Source organism: Pan paniscus, chromosome 17, assembly GCF_029289425.2.
Source record: "Pan paniscus chromosome 17, NHGRI_mPanPan1-v2.0_pri, whole genome shotgun sequence".
Taxonomy (NCBI): Eukaryota; Metazoa; Chordata; class Mammalia; order Primates; family Hominidae; genus Pan; species Pan paniscus.
The window spans coordinates 41,134,729-41,155,205 of NC_073266.2; the positions used below are offsets into that span (position 1 = coordinate 41,134,729).

General features: G+C 40.9%; 1 protein-coding gene and 1 pseudogene across 1 annotated transcript in view; one reads left to right on the forward strand and one right to left on the reverse strand.

Moving 5' to 3' along the window:
- LAMA3 (laminin subunit alpha 3) overlaps window positions 1-20,477 on the forward strand; it is a 268,808-nt gene that overhangs the window by 14,007 nt on the left and 234,324 nt on the right. Inside the window, exon 2 of the mRNA XM_063597229.1 lies at window positions 10,540-10,692. Coding sequence (XP_063453299.1) covers window positions 10,540-10,692 — 153 coding nt within the window. The remainder of the gene's footprint in view (window positions 1-10,539; window positions 10,693-20,477) is intronic.
- LOC134729217 (large ribosomal subunit protein uL23-like) lies at window positions 6,247-7,151 on the reverse strand (annotated as a pseudogene).

Below are 20,477 nucleotides of genomic sequence, written 5' to 3' on the forward strand. Positions count from 1 at the left end.
TTCCATCTATTCTACTCCAAAATGTAGAGTAGTTAAATGAGTTAAAAGGAATGAGTTGAAATGAATTCAAAGGACTCCCCTACCTAGAATTTGGAGTTTTGCAGACAATTGCTTAACTGCTTCTTTTTAAAAAGGGGTGTGTCCAACATGGCACATGTATACATATGTAACAAACCTGCATGTTGTGCACATGCACCCTGGAACTTAAAGTATAATAATAATTTTAAAAAAGGGTGTGTGTGTGTGTGTTTAAATACCTGGAACCAACTTTGAGTCCCTTGTTTTAGCTCTCTCTCAAATCCCTATCTCTAGGAACCAGGCACATTAGAGATGTCATCTTCCACCCCCTGGTGCCATGAAACCTTGTGTGTGGGAGTCGCAGAGCTGGGTGTTCACCACTCACCCCAGTATATTTAGGAAACATTCAGGAAATTCACAGAACACTTGCCCAAATCTTCAGTAACCACACCTAAATGCCTTTGTGACTCTCAAAAGGGAGAATGCTCTGAACAAGGTCTTTGCAAAGGAGCAATTCCAAGTTAGGAAGGGAGCCCAGGATGTCCTATACATCAGGCCTCCAGCTGGCTTGGGTTTGGGCACTTGAGACACCATGGCCTCCGGAACCTTAGTGAGTGATGGCTATAGGAGCAGAGGTTCGTGGAAACATGAATGTGGTAATTTGTAGTGGGGCTGTTGATGGATGAACGTTGGTTAAATGCTTATCTTGCCGGGCTTTTTGTGCCTGCCACAAGGGCGTGCATCTGAACCTCTGCCAGACAGATTTCTCTCCCCAGCTGGGTCTCTTCCCATACATCTGATAGTGGGCAGGTGTATGGAGAGTCATAATTGTCATTCCAGGGCTGTTTCACACCGTCCAAATCTAAGACAGCACCTTTTGATGTAGCTCACAAGAGCAGCTTGGCCAGGAGGAAAGTGTTCCAGGCCATAAGTAACATTATCAGGCACACACGCAGTTCCTGGCCCCAGCACGACCTAGCTGTGTGGTTTGAGATGAAGCACTTCACCTCTTTGAGCTGTTTCTTCATCTTTAAGTTTTGAATACTTTGATATAAAGTTCACAGTGTTCTGGAGATTAAGCAAAGTAAAGCACAGTGTTCCTTTGCTGGGCTCCCACACCCCAGTGCTAGCTTGCCCCAGCATCTTTCGGTAATGTGCAGTGGTTGAGTTACTTCTCTTGTCTCCCACTAACTTTCTTTAGGGACAGATCCAGCTCTTAGTGTTTGTTTGTTTGTTTGTTTTTACCACAGTATCTAACATAGTGCTCTACCCATGGTAGGTAATTTGGATAAGTTGAATAAATGAATGAATGTTCAAACAAAACCCCCCAGAAACTATGTTAGGGAGCACTGCTATAATCATCCTCTAGCTTCTTGGAGGAATATAGTATTTACATTGTGAATTCTAAAGTATTACACGTGGAAGGCTTTTTAGTTAAGAAAGATCATAAAAAATGTTAGGAACTACGAGAGACTACTTTTTTCCATCCTTCTGAAAAAGGGTAGGTCATTCTGTGGGCTTCTGGTTTATTCTCTGGAGACTGCCAAATTTGGAGCTCAACTCTGCTTAGTTGTTTATGGGAACAGTCCTATCTCCTTTCTTCATAGCCCCTTCCATTACATTTTCTGTTTCCCATCTGAATAGGCTAATAATATAATAGCCTTGGTGCAATTCCAAGTGTGAGTCCCTTGTTCTGTTTATCTTTCAGTGTTCTCATCTCTCTGTCTAGAATGGCATTTGGTACAGAGTAGATGATCATCATAGGTTTGTTGCATGGATGGATGAATAATTGAACATGGGAGTTCTCTGTTCCTTTTCTTCTCTGACTTCTATCAGTTTTTGTCCTGCTTTATTTATTTATGGGTGTTTTTAAAATATCGGACGTCAGGCACGGAGTTAGATTATGGATTAGTCATAACACTCAGTTTATGAGATATTTATATACACAAATATATATTGCATACATCTGCCCACTACCAGATGTATGGGAAGAGACCCAGCTCGGGAATATATTATCATTACACACACACACACACACACACACACACACATATGCACATATACATACACATACATACATATATACACACATATATATGCACATACACACATATGCACACACACATACACATATATTTGAGACAGGGTCTCACTGCATCACCCAGGCTGTAGTGCAGTGATGCAATCATGGCTCACTGCAGCCTCGACTTCCCAGGCTCAGGTAATCCTTCCACCTCAGCTTCCCAAGTAGCTGGGACGCATGCCACCATGCCCAGCTAATTTTTGTATTTTTTGTAGAGACGGGGTTTCACCATGTTGCCCAGACTGGTCTTGAACTCCTGAGCTCAAGCAGTCCTCCCACCTTGGCCTCCCAAAGTGCTAGGATTGCAGGTGTGAGCTACTGTGCCTGGCCTATATATGTATTTTAAATAGTAATAAGCATTCATGAACTTGCTACCAAAACCAAACATAGAGCCTGGATAATAATTTATGTCTAAATGTATGGTCCGCCCACCCCCATTCCCTCTGTCTCTTACATTCTGGGGAAATAATCATCCCAAATCTTTTATTAATACTTTGCTTTTTTAGTATAGTTTTTATTACATCTGTATGTATTTAGAAAAAGTAGGTGCTTTTTATTTTGCTTGCTCATAACTTTATAAAAAGTATATCATGCTTTTTTCACTTAATATTATATTGCTGAGATTCATCAATATGGTTTCATCCATATTGTTTCATTGTATATATTCATTTACTCATTATTGCTTATATAATTATTAATTGTGTGAATATACCACTGTTAGTTCATCCACCCTCCTGTGGCTGGGCAATTAGGTTATTCCCAGGATTTTGCTCTTATGAATAGTGCTGCTGTGAATAGTGTTGAATATAATACCATCAAATTTGTGCAAGAGTTTCTTTTTGGTTTATGAGTTTGAGAGTAGAATGCCGTATCATAGGAAATGTGAATTTCAACTTTAGGTGGTAATACTAAAACAGTTTCCAAAGTTTTTGTACCAATTTATACTCCTACTATGTCTTTTCTAACTCTGGTTATCATCAAACTTTAAACTTGGGTCTACTGAATACGTATAAAATAATATTGCATTGTGGTCTGCCTTGATCACTAATGATGGTGATGGTGAACATTTCTTGAAATGCTTATTATGTTTATTGTGTTTATATGTGTTTCCTCTTCTGTGAAATGCCTACTTTTGCCCGTTTTCCCATTGAACTATTTATATTTTTCTTATTGATTTGTAGGATTGTTAGGAATTTGGTATGTATTTCTGTTGAGAGTTCTTCGTTGATTTTAAGTTCTTTGATCAGTTATTGATTCTTGTGTAATAAACTACCCCCAAAACTTAGGGGCTTAAAACAACAACAGTTTTGGCTAGGTGCGGTGGCTCACGCCTGTAATCCCAGCACTTTGGGAGGCCAAGGCGGGCGGATCACCTGAGGTCAGGAGTTCAAGACCAGCCTGACCCACATGGAGAAACCCCGTCTCTACTAAAAATACAAAATTAGCTGGACGTGGTGGCACATGCCTGTAATCCCAGCTACTCAAGAAGCTGAGGCAGGAGAATCACTTAAACCCTGGAGGCAGAGGTTGCAGCGAGCCAAGATCGCACCATTGCACTCCAGCCTCGGCAACAAGAGTGAAACCCCGTCTCAAAAAAAACAAAAACAAAAACAGTTTTTTCTCTCACAATTCTGTGGGTTGACTGGGTTCAGCTGGGTGATTCTTCCGCTCCATGGGTTGTCAGTTGGGGTAACTCACTTAGTTGCATTCAGCTGGTGGCAAGGATGGACTGGATGGCCTAAGAAGGCCTCGCTAACATACAAGGTAGCTTGGTGCTCTCCCATTTGTCCTCTCCAGTTGGCTATTTTGGACTTTCTCACAGAATGGTGATTCTGGGTGATTGGACTTCTTGCCTGCTGGCTTCCAAGAGGAAGGAAGCAGAATCTTCTAGTCCTTTTAAGGCCTAAGCTTGAATGTCCCAGAATGACACATCTGCTATAACAAAGCAAACAATCAAGTCAGTCTGGATTCAAGAGCAGAGACTAGCCTCCAGGGCAAACAGCATCCACCTTTTGATGGGTGAAATGGCAGGCACAGAGAGAGAGAGAAGGAATTGATGGCAGTCATCACTGGAGACTATTTATCACTTTTGCATTGTAAATATCTTCTAGTTTTAACTTTTCACTTTTTAAAGGTGTCTTTGATGAAGCAAACTTCTTTATACATATTTTATTTTATTTATTTATTTATTTATTTTTCGTAGAGACGAGGTTTCACTATGTTGCTCAGGCTGGTCACCAACTCCCTGGGCTCAAGGAAACAAAATTCTTTTTTTTTTTTTTTTGAGACAGAGTCTTGCTCTGTCGCCCAGGATGGAGTGCAGTGGTGCAATTTCAGCTCACTGCAACCTTCACCTCCCAGGCTCAAGCAATTCCTGTGTCTCAGTTACAGGCGTGTGCCACCATGCCCAGCTAAAGGAAGCAAAATTCTTAATTTTAACATAGTCAGATTTATCCATCTCTTCTTTTGTAGTCAACGCTTTTTGTATCTTGGGTTAAGAAACCTTTCCTTGCTCTCAGTTCTAAAAGGTAGACACCTTTTTTTCTACTATGAGAGTTTGAAGTTTTATTTTTCACATATAAGTCCTTATTTCATCTGAAGTTGAATTGCATTTGTGACTTGAGTAGAACTCTGATTTTATTATTTCCCCCTGGATCTAGAATATTTCTTCCTTTCCCAGCGGTCTGACATACCACCTATGTTATATACTAAAGCTTCTTAAATGCATGGGCTGCCTGTTCTGTCCCATAGGTCTGTTTGTCTCATTTTGCCTTTCCTTAATTACAATAGCTTCATAATAAGCCCCGATTCCTTGAAGGGCAAGTTTCCTCCTCCCGGTCTTCTTCTTCAGCAATATCTTGGTCCCTTAAAGTTTCATATAAATTTTAGAATTATCTTACTGTACTTTAAGAAAGTCCTTATTCAGGTTTTCACTGGCATAATATTGTCTCTATAGCTTAATTTGGGGAGAACTGGTAAGTTTTTGATATTATCTTCTAGCTAACTCTCCATTTATGTAGATTTTCAAAATTCTGTTAATACTGTTTAAAATTTTTATTTGTCAAATTTCTTTTGAGATACTTGATGTTCTCTGAGACTATTATAAATGGCATTTTCTCTTTAATTAAATTTTCTAATTGTTTGCTGCTATTCTACAGAGATGCAATGACTTTTGTATTTTAATGTCACATCCAGCTACCTTGCTAAAAATCTCCCAGTATTTCTAAAATTCTCTTTAGCAGATATATTTGGGTCTTTATTTTCTTTTTTTCTCTTTTTTTTTTTTTCAGAGTCAAGTTCTCACCCTGTTGCCCAGGCTGGAGTGCAATTGTGTGATCATAGCTCACTATACTACAGCCTCAAGCTCCTGGGCTCAAGCAATCCATCCCAGTCTCCCAAGTAGCTGGGACTGCAGACACATACCACCACACCTGGCTAATTAAAAAAAAAAATGTTTTTCTTGCTATATTGCCCAGGCTGGTTTCAAACTCCTGGCCTCAAGTGATCCTCCTGCCTCAGCCTCCCAAAGTGCTGGGATTACAGGTATAAGTCACGGTGCCTGGCTTCATTTGGAGGTTTTTTCTTTTTTCTTTTTTTTTGAGACAGGGTCTTGCTCTGTTGCCCAGACTGGAGTCCAGTGGTATGATCTTGGCTCACCGCAACCTCAGCCTCCTGGGCTCAAGCGATCCTCCCAACTCAGCCTCCCAAGTAGCTGGGACTACAGGCAGGCACCACCACACCCAGCTATTATTTTTGTATTTTTAGTAGAGACGGGGTTTCTCCATGTTGCCGAGGCTGCTCTCGAACTCCTGGGCTCAAGCAATCCGCCCACCTTGGCCTCCCAAAGTGTAGGGATTACAGGCGTGAGCCACTGTGCCCAGCCTCATGTGGAGTTTTAATGTAAATAATTTTATCTTTAAATAAATAATAAGTTTTATTTCGTTTATTCCAAATGTTATACATCTGTTTTTTTCTCCTGCCTTTAAAAAAATCCTTCTTGTTCTTGTCTCTTGCCCATTTTTTACTTTCAATTCTTGTGGAAAACACCAGGTTGAGTCAGAAATAGCAGAGACTTATAAATATATAAGACCTTTTATTTTGTGTATGACCATGAAGCAGTAAAGTTGGTATAAGCATCTGTTGGAAGATATGGCTACAGAAAAAATAAAGTGGCCTGTCCCAGTGATACTCACGGGAAGGAAAGAGCCTCCTCAATGATCTTCCATCTGAGAAGTCCCATGGATTCTTTTCTCTTCTGCTCCACAAGTTTGATTGTCTTTTCTTTCTTTCTTTTTTTCTGGTGAATTAGCCAGCCAGACTCAGTTTAGATGATCCCAATTTTGTTGGCAACATCCAAAGCATTGTAATCAGGAGCCAGCTGAACATATGCCTTCTTCTCTCCATCAGGCCTAATCAGGGTGTTGACTTTGGCCACATCAATGTCATAGAGCTTCTTCACAGCCTGTTTGATTTGGTGTTTATTGGCTTTAACATCCACAATGAACACAAGTGTGTTGCTGTCTTCTATCTTCTTCATGGCGGACTCAGTGGTCAGCAGAAACTTGATGATAGCATAGTGGTCAAGCTTGTTCTCCTGGGGGCGCTCTGCTGAGGATATTTGGGCTGCCTCTGGAGTCGCCGTGTCGTGGACCGCCGGAAGGTGGGTGACGTGCGGATCTTCTTTTTTTGTGTGGCTGTGGACACCTTTAAACACTGCCTTCTTGGCCTTCAAAACCTTCGTTTTGGCTTCAGCTTTAGGAGGGACAGGAGCTTCCTTCTTCGCCTTCGGCGCCATCTTGTGAAAAGACCGCAAGTTTGATTTTCAAAAGTATTGTCAGGTATTGCCCTTTTAAAAAGCCCCACGAGGTTGTCTTCTCTCAAAACCTTGTTGCTTGGTGCCAAGGCTTTACTTGCAGGATTAGTCATAACCTTGGCCTCCCTGAGAAAGTTCTTCAACCGCAAGTCTACTTATCTAGGTAGCATGTCCACGTCGACTTAATTCTCCATGAAGAGCTCAAGAAAAATGATTAAGAAGGCTGGATAGAGTTTTAACACTTAAGAAAGTCATTCTTCTGATTTTTTTTTCACTTCTAGATCCACAGTCTGATTTCCTTTAGGGCACTACTAAATTCTTTTTGATTCTTCATATAGGTTGATTTGCAGTAAATATGACATTGAGATGTAAGGTAAAAATTACTGAAAGTTCAGGAGTAAAACAAATGAAAGAAAAGAGAAGGAATATTTTAATAAAACGATTTGAATAAAAAATTTTCACCCTGACCGTTTAAGAGTAACTTAAAGAAGCCAAACTTTCTAATTATTAATTTTTAAATATATTATTACATTTTTAGAATAAATTTTTCTTTCTTTTTAAAGTCAATGTTTAAACCGATCTTTTTATTTTTCAAACAGAAAGTGTATGTTACACTTTTGCTTGTTAATGTTTAACTTAAGCTTGTGGACTCTTTGTTAGAAATTATTTTATATGGCAAAAAATTTATCACCTAAACTTGGCTAATACAAAGTTAATCCAGAAAAACCATCATCTAGGGCATTACTGGTTTGACAAGTTGTTTTTGTAGATTCTTTGCTGTCTGTCAAGGTTTTTTCCAATAGTCTTTAGAAATAAACAGAAAGTTTGACTCATTTTTATTACCTGGGCAAAGCTCGCTCCTTGGAATTCACCTTTAACTTATGTATCTATTATATCAGTCAGACTTCCAAATGTCAGTGTTGACACTAGCCTGTGATGCTGTCTTGCCTATACACTTATTTTTTAAATATGTGCTTTCAAATTATTTATTGCTCAGACTTGAAATATATATTTGATATATATAGTTTTTAGTGCCTACTAATTGTGAGATCAAGGGCTAACATGAGTGCTAAAGCTCCTGAGCCTGTGTTCTTACCTAGTCTGCTGAATGACATGGACAGGAGCTGCAGAGGGACTGGTATATCAGCAGAAAGGCTAAGATAATTCTAAATGAAAGAGGCCTTCAGGCTACTGTGAAGGCTACCATTTAAAACAAATTACAGGAAATAACGTATGTTAGTGATTATGCATGGATGTATAATAAACCAGAGTTGTAGCTGTTAGAGAGTTACAGGGTAGTGTTAACTTGTTATCCCTGGACTCTGGACTTAGGTCCTGATTCTACCATTGACCAGTGGTGTGGTTCTTGGGAAAATTACTTAACATTCCACTCTCTTTCCTCATCTGTAAAACAGAGGTGATAATAATAATCTTAGTATGAAAATATAAACTGGGTGGTGCCCAGTGCATAATAGGTGCTCTACAAATCTTCATCTTAATTATTATTATTACTTTGAAATTGAGAATCACTCTAACAACCTAGAAAGCACCTTCTGCATTCCTCACATCTATAATGTGGAGATGGAGATAAATGTAAATCATAAGCATTCCCATTTTGGGGAGAGATTTTGCTTCTAGCCAGATGTAAATCTTCTAAACTTTGAGGAATAATAATTAAATTCCCTCATCAAATAACTAAATGTTCTGGTAAAATGTTCTCTAGGGAGAAATAAAGATCATAGAAGGGAAAATACTAATAGTAAGTGTTTAGATGTCCTAGCTTAAAAGTTATTCATAGCTGGGTGCGGTGGCTTATGCCTGTAATCCCAGCACTTTGGGAGGCCGAGGCAGGCGGATCACCTGAGGTCAGGAGTTCAAGACCAGACTGACCAACATGGAGAAACCCCGTCTCTAATAAAAGTACAAAATTAGCCGGGCGTGGTGGTGCATGCCTGTAATCCCAACTACTCAGGAGGCTGAGGCAAGAGAATCGCTTGAACCTGGGAGGCGGAGGTTGCGGTGAGCTGAGATCATGCCATTGCACTCCAGCCTGGGCAACAAGAGTAAAACTCCGTCTCAAAAAAAAAAAAAAAAAAAAAAGTTATTCGTTAAGCACCATATTATGACAATGCATTTTATAGAAAGAATCAACATTTTTGAGAAATGGCTGATGGAATTATTCCTTGGTTGAGTTTCTAGGGGGTGCAAGGCAGTGTGTTGGGTTGAAGTGATAGAGGGAAGCGCAGGAAACACATGGCCTCCGACCTCAGGAACTGGCGGGGCCACATACACCCAAGGCGCTGCTTCTGAGTTATAGAACCATTTTTGTATAATGTCGAAAGATAAAGATCTACATGGATACCTCACCATGCATGAAAGAACCATGAGTTGCATACTAGATGAAAACATGTGGTCACACCTTTGGTTACATACCAGGATCAAATTTCTCTCTGAACACTTAAGAATTAACTTCTAAGATGCTGGCTAGGGGCAGAGCTACCTCTTTGTCACAGCACATTCCTTGGGAGGCTGTGGGTATAAGTTTGCCTCTTTGTCCCCCTCCTATGTGATGGTTATACTCTAAGAGCATTTAGTTTGGGAGCAGATAGTTCAGTATGTGAAGTCCATCCCTGGGAAGCATGATCCTCTGACCCACTTAAAATACATTCGACATAGAAGAAAGGCCTATGTTCAGGTTTTAGATAGTAAATGGCTGCAAAACTATGCAAAAATCAAACCAAAACAAAAACCAGAATCAAAAGAATCTGCCTAGCAAGAAAGAGTAATTCAATAAGAAGTTAGAGATTATAATACCAAACAGATTATCACCACAGGTAAAAATGGATCCCCATTTACTTACTGAATTAATACTGACTTCTCAGTGCTGGTATTCACAGCCAGCCACATCTCTCCATGTACCTGGCAAGCCTTGTCTCTCAATGCTTGTCCTCAAAGGTGAAACCAGACTAGCCGGCCCCTGTGCCTTTACTCGTGCTGGTTCCTCTACCTGGAATGCTTTCCCTGTTTGTGCTCACTGCCACTTACCAAAGTCCTATCCGTCCTCCCAGGCACCGGACATGCCTTCTCTTTCACCATGGAATATCTACCGCCATTGGCCACAGCCATCTACTCCATGGAGGCACTTGCTGTACACCCCTTCCCTGATGGTTGTTTGGATCCTTGATGCGCCACTGGGGCTGTGGGGAGGGATCTTTTTTGTACCCCAGTGCCGCACACAGAATTGCACAGAGGATGACTTAATGAGTGAAGTGGATTTGTTGAAGTGAAAACCTCTTTTCATCCCAAATACAACAGGCTCTTCTTGAAGTGTTGTATGAAACAAAAACATAGCTGTAAAGATGGAAGATAAATAGACCCCATATCCTAAAAACACCATAATCAGAGGCATAAATCGGTGATAAGGTTTAAGATAAATGAAAAAGAGAAAGCCTTACTACTGTCTTCAGAATACATTCCAGTGAATTTTAACAGCTGACGTCTCTAAGCTGTATAAGATAGTCTTTGTTTGGTTCCCTGTATTTGCTATATGGATAAGAAAAAATTACTTGAAAGTAAAAAAATAAAAAACAAAAAACAAAAAAAAACCCACTTTTTTTTTTTTCAGGGCCAGTTCTGTGACTATTGCAATTCTGAAGACCCCAGGAAAGCACATCCTGTCACCAATGCCATCGATGGATCTGAACATTGGTGGCAAAGCCCTCCCCTGTCCTCAGGCACACAGTACAACAGAGTCAACCTCACCTTGGATCTGGGGCAGGTGAGCTACACTTTTAACTGGAATGGGAACATGAGCTTAGATCACTGTTTCTATGGGGATTTCTGATATAATAATTATTGTAAAAAAAAAAACTTCAGTTTTAATCCCCTAATCATTGTTAAACCTGTTACATTAATATTTACTTCCCTTAAACCCAGAATAGGCCAGGCACAGTGGCTCATGCCTGTAATCCCAGCACTTTGGGAGGCCGAGGTGGGTGGATCATTTGAAGTCAGGAGTTTGAGACCAGCCTGACCAACATGGTGAAACCCCATCTCTACTACAAATACAAAAATTAGCCGGGTGTGGTGGCGGATGCCTGTAATCCCAGCTACTTGGGAGGCTGAGGCAGGAGAATTGCTTGAACCTGGGAGGTGGAGGTTGCAGTGAGCCAAGATCGCGCCACTGCACTCCAGCCTGGGCAAAAGAGAGAGACTCCATCTCAAAACAAAAACAAAAACAAAGCCCAGAACAGTGCCTGGCAGCATGCAGATAGATGCCCATCCCTGTCTATTAAATGAGATTAAAAAATAACTGTAAATAGTTTCATTGGCAAAGATATTTTTATTATTATTTTTAATTGTGGTAAAAGAGACACAACATAAAATTTGTCATCCTAACCATTTTTAAGTATATGGTTCAGTGGCATTATGTACATTGGCATCATTGTGCAACCATCGCCGTCATCCATCTCTAGAACCCTTTTCATCTTGCAAAACTGAAACTCTGTTCCCATTAAACAGCAACTCCCCATTCCCCTTTCTCCTGCCGCTCGCAGCCAACATTCTACTTCTCTTACTGTGAATTGACAACTCTAGGAAGCTCATATAAGTGGAATCATATAGTATTTGTCTTTTTGTGACTGGCTTCTTTAACTTGGCATGATTTTTTAAGGTCTTGAAAACATCAGGGAAAGTGAAAGAAGCTAGAAATAAAAGACTATCTTATATGATTCCATTTATATGGAATGTCCTGATAGGCAAATCTATAGAGAGAAAAGTAGCTTAGTGGTTGTCTAGGGCTAGGGGTTTTGGAGGAAATTGGGGCGTGACTAATAATAGGTATGTTTTTGGAGAGAGGGTGATGAAAATGTTCTAAAATTGATTATGATGATGGTTGGACAACTCTGTGAATATGCCAAAGACCATTGGCATGTACACTTTAGATGGGTGAACAGTATGGTATGTGAATTGTATCTCAATAAAACTGTTAAAAAAAAAAAGGATTCATGGAAAGAGAGTGTTTCAAGAAAAAAAAAAGGAGGGAGAAAATAACTGTGTCAAATACCATTGATAAGCCAAATAACAAAACACTGATAACTGACCAGCAAATGACCATTGGATTTGCCAGTGTGGAGATCACTGGTGACTTTGATAAGAGAGCATTGAAAAGTTAACTGTAGGGAAATTAAGAGAGAATGTGAGAGGAATTGAAGCACCTAATACAGAAATCAATTTTAAGAGTTCTGCTCAATGGGGCAAAAAGAAATGGAGGAGAATCATTGAAAAGCCAGGTAAAGAGAAGATTTCTTTGTTTATGATAGAGATAGCAACATGCTTGTGTGCTTGTGTGCAGATGGTAACGTAAACAGGAAGAAGACTGTAGCTATTATTAGAACATTTTCATAACTGAGTTTGTTATGTTGATACTAATACTAAAACTAATGCTAATACTAATATTAATGTTTATACTATTCTTTTTGCTGGGAACAGTTAAGCATATAGTACAGTTCATATAAAAAATACTACTTGAAAGAAAGAAAAAGGTAAATGCATCCCATAGCATAGAAATCGAATGATACTGAGATTTCTTAGAATGAATGTGTTCTTTTCATTTTGATTGGGCAGTTTTGTGACAGAAGGGCTTTCAACCTCTTTAGTCCATGTGTTGTGCTAAATTAGACCTCTCCTGAGAATATTTTCACCATTAATTTGTGTCTGCAGGAATTCACAGAGAGCCTTCATGGTTCAAAAGACTCTATAAGCCTCCTTTCAACTATAAGTTAGTCTTATCCCTCTGATACCTAACCACTAGCATTCATTCAGTAGCTTCTGACAATACTAACCAAGAATTACCTACCATATCAATTTTTTTTTTTTAGACAGGGTCTCACTCTATTGCTCAGGCTGAAGTGCAGTGGTGCAATCTCGGCTTACTGCAACCTCTGCCTCCCACGCTCAAGTGATTCTGGTGCGTCAGCCTCCCAAGTAGCTGGGACTACAGGCATGTGCCACCACGCCTGGCTAACTTTTTGTATTTTAAGTAGAGACAGGGTTTCACCATGTTGCCCAGGCTGGTCTTGAATTACTGAGCTCAGGCAATCCGCCCACCTAGGCCTCCCAAAGTACTAAGATTACAGGCGTGAGCCACCGTGACTGGCCTATATCGCTTATTTAACTGAGGGTTTTTATAGTTAACAGGGAATTTTAATCCTTCAAAATGACCCATACTGAACTTACCCATGTCTGCTGGCTTGTTCTTTTTTCTTTAGAACTTTTTTTTTTAAACCTATTTTAAAAGCCTCCTTTTGATGTACTGAAAAATTCCCTAATTAAGACAATTAAGAAAACATCAACATAGGAACAGTTCAGTACTTTGCTGGTTGCTGACAAACATGAGTCATGGCATGCATATTCATAAGGCCTGTGTCCACCCACCTGCTCTGCTCTGCGAGGCTGCTGAGAATGTGGGTTCTGGAGTCAGCCTGGCCAGTTTGTCCTGATTGCTCTGCTCACTTGCTGTGTGGCCTTAACAAATATATTTTTCTGCTCCCTGCCTCAGTTTCCTCATTTATAAAATGAGATAATTGTGCATCCCTCATAAGATTATTATGAGTTCTAAATGAGTTAATTGCTTCATTTAAAACTTCTTTAGAGCAGTCGTATTTTTTATTTAATAAAATAAAGTGAACTTTAATAAACTCTCATTAAAAAGAACAGACTGATCACATTTGTGCCTCTAGAAAACACTACCTATAATACTGTAGAAAATATTCTAAGAAAGTCTAGGAGCAGGAAAAGCACGATCAGTTATGTCAGACTGAAGACATTTCTTTCCTCTTCTGTGTTGGAGCATGACATGTTTTAACAAGCATGTTGTATCTTGTAAGATTCCTATTTTTTGCCCCATTGGTAAGATCTGTGTTTTCTTCCTTTTGCTGGAATTAACCATGAGAATGTCACTGAGAGGTTAGATTTCATAATTAATAGTAACATTAAGACCTTAGAGGGAGAGAAGTGGGAATTTTGAGGCATGGTTGAGAAATAAAATACAGATCATAAATTTGTTACTACAAAATCACTTCTTTTCACCTGCTAAGAACTGAAATTTGATTTTGATGTGCTGTTGTCAATTTGACAGCTTATGCTGTTGTGAGGGTCTTGTTTTCTTTTAGACTAGTTGGTGTTTTTCATTGTTTTTTTTTTTTGGCCAATAAGTTTGACAAATAAAAACATTACCTTCTGGACTTGATCTTTTTTTTTTTTTTTTTTTTTTTTGAGACAGAGTCTCACTCTGTCACCCAAGCTGGAGTGCAGTGGCGTGATATCAGCTCACTGCAACCTCCGTCTCCCAGGTTCAAGTGATTGCCTTACCTCAGCCTCCCAAATAGCTGGGATTACAGGTGCCCACCACCATGCCTGGCTAAATTTTTTTTTTTTTTTTTTTTTTTTTAGTAGAGACAGGGTTTCACCATGTTGGCCAGGCTGGTCTCGAACTCCTGACCTCAGGTGATCCACCCACCTCGGCCTCCCAAAATGCTGGGATTACAGGCATGAGTCACCGTGCCTGGTCCACAGACTTGATCTTAAAGGACAGTTTCCCCTTAAAACGTGGTAAATGTAGGACAGTTCTGTGATTCACTAGAGGCATCATACTTTCTGGGGTTGTTCAAGTTCATTTAATTATACATTATGCAGTAGTTTCAGGCTATAGAATGAGAACACGATGTCTTTCAGGAAGCTTTTGTATCATCTGGCCAGATATAATGAGTTCATTTTTACATTTAAAGCATGTGGATGTCCAGTTTTTAAAAGGAGAATCTTTGGAATCTAGGAAGCTTTGTTCTGCCTGGATTCCTGGTAGGACATGGGCTTTGGAGATCTCTCCCGTGAGATCGGAAGGTGTAGTGGTGGGATCTACATATACACTCTGGACTTCCTCCAGAATCCAAACTCCAGAGTTCTGCTCTATGGGCTCCCTATGTTCACCCTCCAGCTCCCTCCCCAGGGTGAGGTATAGAGAAAAACATGAGGAGGTGGGTGTAGAGGGAGTTCCTATGGTCCATGACTTCAGCCCCCGCAGAGCAAGCCTGACTCATTGTGTTCCAGGGAACAACAACAAAATTATCTGAAGAATTTTGAGGCTTGTATGCAATGTGTAATGTTTCCAAGAGTATTATTTTGTTATTTAAACCTGTTAGTAGTAAAAATAAACAAAGACAATCCCTCACCCCCAACATCAAGCCCTGAAAAGGACTGAGTGTTGGCTTCAGAGGACGGAGGTGTGAGGAGAGAAGGTGACGTTGCCCCTGCTCTGCAGGGCTGCGGGGGAGTGAGGCCTGGAGACAGCAGATGTGGCTGCAGGAGCAGAGCTGCTGAGATGGTCCTTTGGGCCTCGTAGAGGCAAAGGCTGTGATGTCCACAGCTCCCTGGTCCCCCTCTGAGTGGCAGCTGGGATGGATAGTTCCCACACCTGTTCCCTTGTCCCATCTCAAGGGCCTGCATCTGACTTTGCTTCCTGCCTGAAGGCTCTTTCTAGAGCCACAGAAGCTTCTAAAAGCTGTGTCTAGAGCAGCCTGCAAGCCCAGCACTTAATGCCCCAAGGGGCAATCCTCATCCCAAGAGGGATGGTAGTTGGTGGGAAAATACCGCATTTCCCTGCCTTTCAATGGGCCAGTTCTAAAGTGCCTTCTACATAATTCCTCAGAGTGTCCCTGGTGGGATGGAGCCGTGGTTGGGTTGCTCTGGTGGCAGCCTACTCATTAACACATTGATTTTTGGCTTTTCTCCCTCCCTTATGTTCCTCTCTTCCCAGTTTGTGCTTCTTGAGGTCAACTCTTAAATAAACTACCTCTACTCAAGTCTTTGCCTCAGGGCTTTAGAGAGGGCCCAAACTAAGACAGAAGAAAGAGAGTCCAGATGGACATAGTGGTTCATACCTGCAGCCCCAACCACTCAGGAGACAGAGGCACGAGGATCACTTGAGCACAGGAGTTAAATCCAGCCTGGGCAACTCAGTGAGACCCCATCTCTAAATAAATAAATAAACAAATAAGGAAAGGAAGCCTAGATTGAGACCCTGAAACCCCCTGCAGGTGTTAACACAGGCAAATACTATGAAAATGTTATTTAAAATGCAAAAAATAGAAAATTCAGAAATTGTTTCTAAAGCTCCAAGGTTAAATGTAATAGGGGAAACTGCATTATAAATTTTAAGGAAAAATATTAATAGGTCACAGGAGAAATGCCCCATTACTCTACCTTTCTAATTTTTCATGAATTCATCACAGACAGTGAACTCCCCAGGAGCCAGATGCAAATACAGGATCCAGTCATCTGAGAGTGAATTCAGTATGTAGTTGCATTCTAGAATCTTTTTTTTTTTTTTTTTTTTTCTGATTCCCTTCAACTTTTATGAGACTTTGGTGGGTGAATCCAAAACATTCTTTGTAGCTGACTCAGATGTGGAGGGAAGCCTGGGCTAGTTTCTGATACTTTTGGGGCTTGAGGACTTTGGAGATTAACTTGGCTCTACAGATGGTTGGCTGATGAGGTCACTAAGGAGGGTGACTCAGCTGGTTCCCCGGGTGGACACAGCCCAATCCAGAAGGTGGATGGCTCTTGGTTTTGACCCAGTCTTTCTGGATTCCTGAGGAATTGTGTAGACTATAAGCTTCAGGAGGCCAGGGACTATGTCTTGTTTTGTTCACTGTGTTCCGTTCACTACATGATGTTTTGCTCCCAACATCTTGCACAGTGTTTAGCATACAATAGTTGTTTAATAAATATTTGCTGAGTTAATGTAGAATGAACCAAGGATGACTCAGCATCAGCCTGAACTTTCCCAGGGTATAGTAGTAATGGAAACATATTGCTGTGAGACCAAATCTCTGGGTGAGGGTGGAAGAGTTTTAGCTCTGTAATTAATTACGGTTCGTTCCATTTATGACACTTGAGTCTCTCTGCAACATTTTAAGAGTATTTTATAGCTATAACAAAATTAGAAAATACAGAAGATTATATTTAGAACAATTTTGCTATTAATAAATGGTGTTTTTTTGTTTTTGTTTTTGTTTTTTTTGAGATGGAGTCTCACTCTGTCACCAGGCTGGAGTGCAGTGGCGCAATCTCGGCTGACTGCAACCTCTGCCTCCCAGGTTCAAGTGATTCTCCTGCCTCAGCCTCTTGAGTAGCTGGGACTACAGGCACGGACCACCACACCCAGCTAATTTTTTTGTATTTTTAGTAGTGATGGGGTTTCACCATGTTGATCAGGATGATCTTGATTTCTTGACCTCGTGATCCACCCGCCTCGGCCTCCCAAAGTGCTGGGTTTACAGGCATGAGCCAATAAATGTGTTATTAATGAACATCATCATGAGGCACAGCCCTTGAAGTCAAACAATTCATTAGTGGGTAGAAAAACAGGTGCCAATAAAATCCTCTGGGCTACTAGGGATAGAATATTATCCTTTATGGTCCTTTAGTAACTTCAAAGTGTTAATTTGGGGTGCTTTGAAGTAATTTATACATTAGGAAGAATCTGGAAATCAGGTGTTTTCTTTTAATACATGAAAAACTCATTCTGGGTGCAGTGTCTCATGTCTATAATCTCAGCACTTTGGGAGGCCAAGGTGGGAGGATTGCTTGGGGCCAGGAGTTCAAGATCAGCCTGGGCAACACTGTGAAAGCCCCTCTCTATAAAAAAATAAAATAATTAGCCAGGCATGGTGGCACACACTTGTAGTCCTAGCAACTCAGGAGGCTAAGGTGGGAGGACTGCTTGAGCCCAGGAGTTGGAGGCTGCAGTGGGCTATGATAGCACCAGTGAACTCCAGCCTGGGTGACAGAGTAAGACCCTGCCTCTATTAAAAAAAAAACTCTCTCTCTTTCTCTGTATATATGTATATATACACACATTCTATTGGTTCTGTTTCTCTGGAGAATGCTGATTAATACTGTGGCTAAATACAATGAAGGTATATTTCTCATCATGTCCAAACACAGCTGATCCTGGTTAAGCAGTTCCCCTCCAAACAGTGGTTCAAAGACGTAAACTCCTTCCATAATTGGGTCTGCCATTTTCAACACGTGGGTTCCCAAGGTTGCCCCGTGGGTCATCTTTATTCTAACCAGCCCGAATGAGGAAAGAACATGGAAGATTCTGTGTGGGAGGTTTGTGTGGGCAAGACTAGAAGTGGCACATCAGCTCAGTAGCTTGATATTGGCCATGGTGGGAGCATTTACACTATGGAAATCAGCAAATGTTACAAATCAGGGCTGCTCCTTTCCAAGAGCCAGTTTACCCAATATCTCTCTCGGTCTCTTCCATATCCCTCCACTTCCCACTCCCTCCCCACTTACCATTTAGTAAACTCATTATGTCTTGTGCCATATTATCTCTGGAGTCTGGCTCCTCCTCCCCCTTGATACTGCACTATTGTAGTGGAACCCATGGCAGCTCTCCCCATGATTAGTCCACCAGTCTTCTAACTGATTTCCCAGCATCTACTCTCAGCTTACCCTGTTTTAGAATCAGCCTGAAAGGAACAGAATCCATAGTGGTGAGGTGAGAAAGATTAGAAACAATCAGGTTGGCAGTCTTCCAAGGGTCTACCTATCAATCAATCTTCTCATTACTACCAGCACAAAACAAAGATCTCAGTGTGTTGTTCTCCCTGATTAGTATCCTTTAGTGGTTTTCTATTACTTTTGGAATAAGGTCCAAGTTTCTTAACATGTCACATACGCTCCTTCAGTCTAGCCCTTAGACTTTTTGCCAGCCTCATCTTAAAAGGCACTTTCTCCTGCAAGACCTATGCTATGTCAGTAGGGACCTAACTGTAATTCCCTGGATATTCCATGATGTTCCCTGGTTCTGGGCCTTATTTTGGTGCTATTCACAGTTCTTGGAATTCCTTCCCACCTTGCCTGGTCTGGCTATCTTCTTCCTGAGATAACTCAAATATTGCCTGCTGGAAACCCTTCCTGGCTGCCTGCTTCCCTCTGAGCTGTTTCTGTTTACTCAGAGGCACTTGCTAAGCTGTGCTGTAAAGGCTGATCCACCGTGTGCTCCTTAAGCTCAGCGGCTGTGTGAACATATTCTTTTTGTATCCATGGGGCTTAAAAGTCCCAGAATATACTGTGTCCTTCACTAAGATGGAATTAAATGGAAATGTGAATTCCAATACTGTTGTTTTCTTATTATTTCACTGAATTATATGTCTTGCTATCATCATGGACAGCTCTGCTCTATTTTAAGCTAACATTTACATTTGTTGGTTTTCATAAAACTAGCACCACAAATATAACAGACATAACAGAAAATGAATTAAATATGTTTCCTTCCAAAACACTCAGTAGGCTGTAGGCAGTCAACATAAATCCAAGAAATAGGAACAAAGATAAAAACTGTACTAGGGAACAGCAACACTAGGAAACAAAACACTTTCTTCTGGAATGTTCTCTCAGTCTATACAGATAGAAGTTAAGATGATAAAATGATAAACGGAGGTCATTGTGACCTCCTTGGTGAGTCTTACGATGCAACTTTGGGTCAACACACAATTATGACCAGCATTTGGCCACTTCCCAGGATTAAGGCCATTGTAAAGTCGTCAGAGGGATCTTTCTCATCATGAAGGGTGAAAACCAGAGTTTGGCATCACATGGGAAAGGGCAGTCTGTGGGCTGGGGAGAGGAACCAGAGCAGGTAGCCTGGGGGCTGCTGAATCAGCCCACCTGTTATGGGTTTCTTGTATAACTTGACAGCAGACATGCAGACGAGGTTCATTTCTTGAGAATGCCCAGGACCATGGCTCATGTGGCCCATGCTGATGAGAGAAAAATGAGCAGTACAATGCCCCTGGTGCCTTTTAGAAAAGGTTAATCCCATTTCTCTGAGGGTTGTCTATGCAGTTAAGAAGACAGAAGGAAGATGGCATGCTGTGGCATTGGCGGTGCGATGTCCAGGAAGGAAGAGCCCAGGCTGCCGTGCCAATCTTTGGTTATGCAGGGGTGGTCAGGGCAGGAGAGAGACCCAGGCACGGAACTGCGGCAGGCTGGTGTCAGGGTATCCAGGATCTACCGGTAGGTTTGGCAGGTGGAGAGGACTCTGCTTATGGCTAGGGACTCCTGTGAGTGTATGTGAGTGTTCTTTGACCACTGTAAAGCACTCTAGTGCTTTACATTTACATATCATCTATGATATGGAATTTTATTATTATTACCTAGAGAAGTTGTCATTGATCCTCTCGCTCTCCCTTTTAATGAGCTTAGGCTGCCTTATGTCTTCTGGGGAGTGAAGTATCCATAAACACATTCACACGAAAGTTCTGGGAACTCAGTACTGATGTTACTTCCCAGAATATTTGCATTAAAAAAATTTGTATCTTTGACATGAAACTACTACTCTGAATTTATCCAAAGGAATTCATGAGATAAATGCTCTAATGTCTGATGCAAGATACTCACCAAAGCATTATAAAAATAGCATCCAGTGGGAAACAATCTCATGTCCAATAAAAGGGGACTGACTCAGTTAGTGGATTAATAGGCACCACATGA